This window comes from Acyrthosiphon pisum, chromosome A1 (genome assembly GCF_005508785.2).
Source record: "Acyrthosiphon pisum isolate AL4f chromosome A1, pea_aphid_22Mar2018_4r6ur, whole genome shotgun sequence".
Taxonomy (NCBI): Eukaryota; Metazoa; Arthropoda; class Insecta; order Hemiptera; family Aphididae; genus Acyrthosiphon; species Acyrthosiphon pisum.
Genome location: NC_042494.1, coordinates 76491130 through 76494261, shown reverse-complemented (window position 1 = coordinate 76494261; position 3132 = coordinate 76491130). Strand labels below are relative to the sequence as shown.

Genomic DNA, 3132 nt, shown 5'->3' with positions numbered 1-3132 from the left:
TTACGCATACTTTGGAATGTCCGATTTTAATTTTTTATATGTGTATGATCAATTTTTAAATAATTGCATTGCATTTGTATTTATTTTGATCACATCTGTATTAAATGAAAAAAGTGATTCCCAAAGATCTGCATAGCTTCTACATTTAACCATTTTTTCGAAATTACAATCGTACTCTCCTATCCAATATCAACTTAGAGCTCCACATCGTTCCTTCCGTCACCATACTAGTTTCTTGGTCTCGAATTGTACCACAAATTACGGGCGAAATAACCCAATCTTAGATTTAAAAATACAATTTTTTATAGATTTTTAACTCAAAATAATTTGGACATTTTCGTCATTTTTACGTATTTTGTCAATATTTGAACTTTAAATGCTTATAAAAAAAATTGTGACTATGGATTTTTAATATTTTTCATCTGTCTTTGAAACAATATATTAGGATTTTGTAAATTTTACAGGAGAAGAAAAACACTTTTCAATCATTTCGTCGATTTAACTCGCTAATTCATTTGTTATGATTCCCAAAAGTCGTATGTCTATAATTTATTACAATGATAATCATATACAGATATAATTAGTTATAAAATGAAATGTTTACATTTTTTTTTAATTTATATTTTAATTTTATGGATGAACGTTTGTTGTTTTTTTTATCAAGTTTACATAGGTAAATTTTTTTTTGCTCTGCTAATATCCATGCGTATATTAATATGATTTATTAGACTTTTTAGGATTATATGTTATTAATTCAGTAGGTATAAATGTATAATATTTATTTATAATTTAACAGGTGTGTCTGGCAAAACACAATTCAAAATGTTCAAACTTGATTAATTGCTAAAACTCGTATAAAATGGATACCACTTTACATAAAAATTCATTAGAAATACTAAATTATATCAAAATATTATTGAATACAACATCAATACAAACTAAACATGGACTTTAAATTCATCGTTGCCACGGCAATTCTCATCATCGTTAGTATGTTTGTAAGTATCAACATATGTTATGTCGTAGTTTGTGAATATATAATATTTTATGTTATAATTTGTATACCTATGTTTTATTTATATGAGCTGAAATAATGAAATAGGAAAATTGAAATGTTATAAAACATAATAAAAATACGTAATATTTCTAGACGTTGTTTACGCAAAGTTAAAAAGGTGGGGAAGTGGATGTCTCTCTGCTGTATAGTAGGTTAAAGTAGGAACCTTGTTTTAATTTTCAATCATTAGCTATAAAATTTGAAAATTTTATAAATTTTCAACTACAAAATAGTTTTTACATTTTTAATTTGATCAATTTTGTCAAAATTCGAAATTTAAATGCTTCTAAACAAAAATTGTGCATATGTATTTTTATATTTTTTAACTTCTATTGTAACAATATATCTAAGTATAAAAATAAATACCCACTAGGTGATCTAGAAAAAGAAAACAATATTACAATTTTTGGATAAAAACTGTTTAACGTAGTTGTTAATTATTTTTAGTAAATCTTTTTTGAAAAAGCAAACACAGTAATTTCACTGTCTCTGCGATTCATGGGGTTTTTAATCTTTGATGCTTTAAATATTTCACGAACTAAATCAATTTGGACTCTGGGGATATTAGCTTCCTCCAACACTTTTTGTATGTTTGTATCAGAAGTATTTTTCATTTTGTTCTTATATTTGTTCATCCGAAATCGTGATTATTTATAATAGAGTAACATTGAGGCGGCCACGACTAAATAGATAGGTATGATCACAGATAAATATAATAGGCATGAACTAAGATATCTTAGTTCATCTTAGTTCATGATAATAGGTAACTAGATACCCGACTCCATATACAACAACATTATTGAATTATGATGCCTATAGGCGTGCCCACAGGGGGGGAGGGTGGATGGCCCCCTGTGGCCCCTGGCTTTTTCATTAGTAAATACATAGATATCTATGCTATACTAGAAAGCGAACATTTTTTTATTTTACATGAAAAAAGTTAAGTCAGTTTTAATCTCATAGTATAGATAACTGTAAATAAATGTAATAAAGTTATCAATTAATCAGTTATCATCGGCCACATGATTTATTATTATCACAGAATACTCTACTATCCACTATATTAATTAGTGGACAATTTTCTTTAATCACAGTGTATCTATCAACTACTTTATTTATATATTTACGTTGTTTCATGGTTGTACCTTGTAGATAATATTATATACCACATAGGTTAGTTAAAATAGTAATTACAAATAACGAATATTTTATAGTAAATCAAGTAACTTAACAATTTGCACGTATACCTACCAATTAACACAGACATGTTAACGAGTATAGGTTACCGAAAACCGCAATCAAATATTTCTATTTGTTGTTGTGTTACATTAGTGAATGTAGGTGGTTATGTAATTTAAAAATACAAAAATATAATATTTTGTATTTACCTCCATAACATGTACTATGACACCATTATGTCATCAATAAATATTATTTTCTATGGAGATTATAATAGATATTAACGTGGAGTCTAGGGCGTAGGGAAAGCGGTGTCCCCACCGCCCGATGCATCTTAAAAATGCATCGCAATAGCCCTACCCTGACCTTAATTGGTTAGGGTAGTCTGGTCCTCCAGGTTGGGGGTTTCTCGTAGGGCTAACCACCCTACAGCGTCAAAAAAACCTGGTTACGAAACAACTACAAAATATGCCTCGGATGAAAAATATGGAGCTTAAGGATTTTACAACTGGAACCTGGAACGTACGAACTTTATATAAACCTGGAAATTTGACGACAGCGATATTGGAACTTGAACGATATCGGCTGGACATTATTGCGGTTCAAGAAATAAGGTGGACGGGAGAAGGAAGCTTAAAAACTGGAAATTGGACGGTGTTTCATAGTGGTGGTGATGAACACCAGGGTGGTGTTGGTTTCATTGTGAATGACAAAATATTACATAGAGTTAAGAAATTTAAGGCAGTGAATGACAGAATTCGTCATATGGAGCTGGAGTGCCGATGGTTTAACGTGATACTAATTAACGGGTACGCCCCAACTGAAGACAAAGAAGATGAAGTCAAAGATATTTTTTACGAAAATTTGGAAAATGAGTGCGACCGGATACCGACTAA

At 29.7% G+C, this 3132-nt stretch overlaps 1 protein-coding gene across 1 annotated transcript in view; it reads left to right on the top strand.

Moving 5' to 3' along the window:
• The first annotated feature begins 2722 nt into the window (after positions 1-2722).
• The window catches only part of LOC100570396, a 1022-nt gene continuing 612 nt past the window's right edge, over positions 2723-3132 (top strand). The window contains exon 1 of the mRNA XM_003243710.2: positions 2723-3076. Within this exon, the coding sequence (XP_003243758.2) occupies positions 2723-3076 (354 nt within the window). The remainder of the gene's footprint in view (positions 3077-3132) is intronic.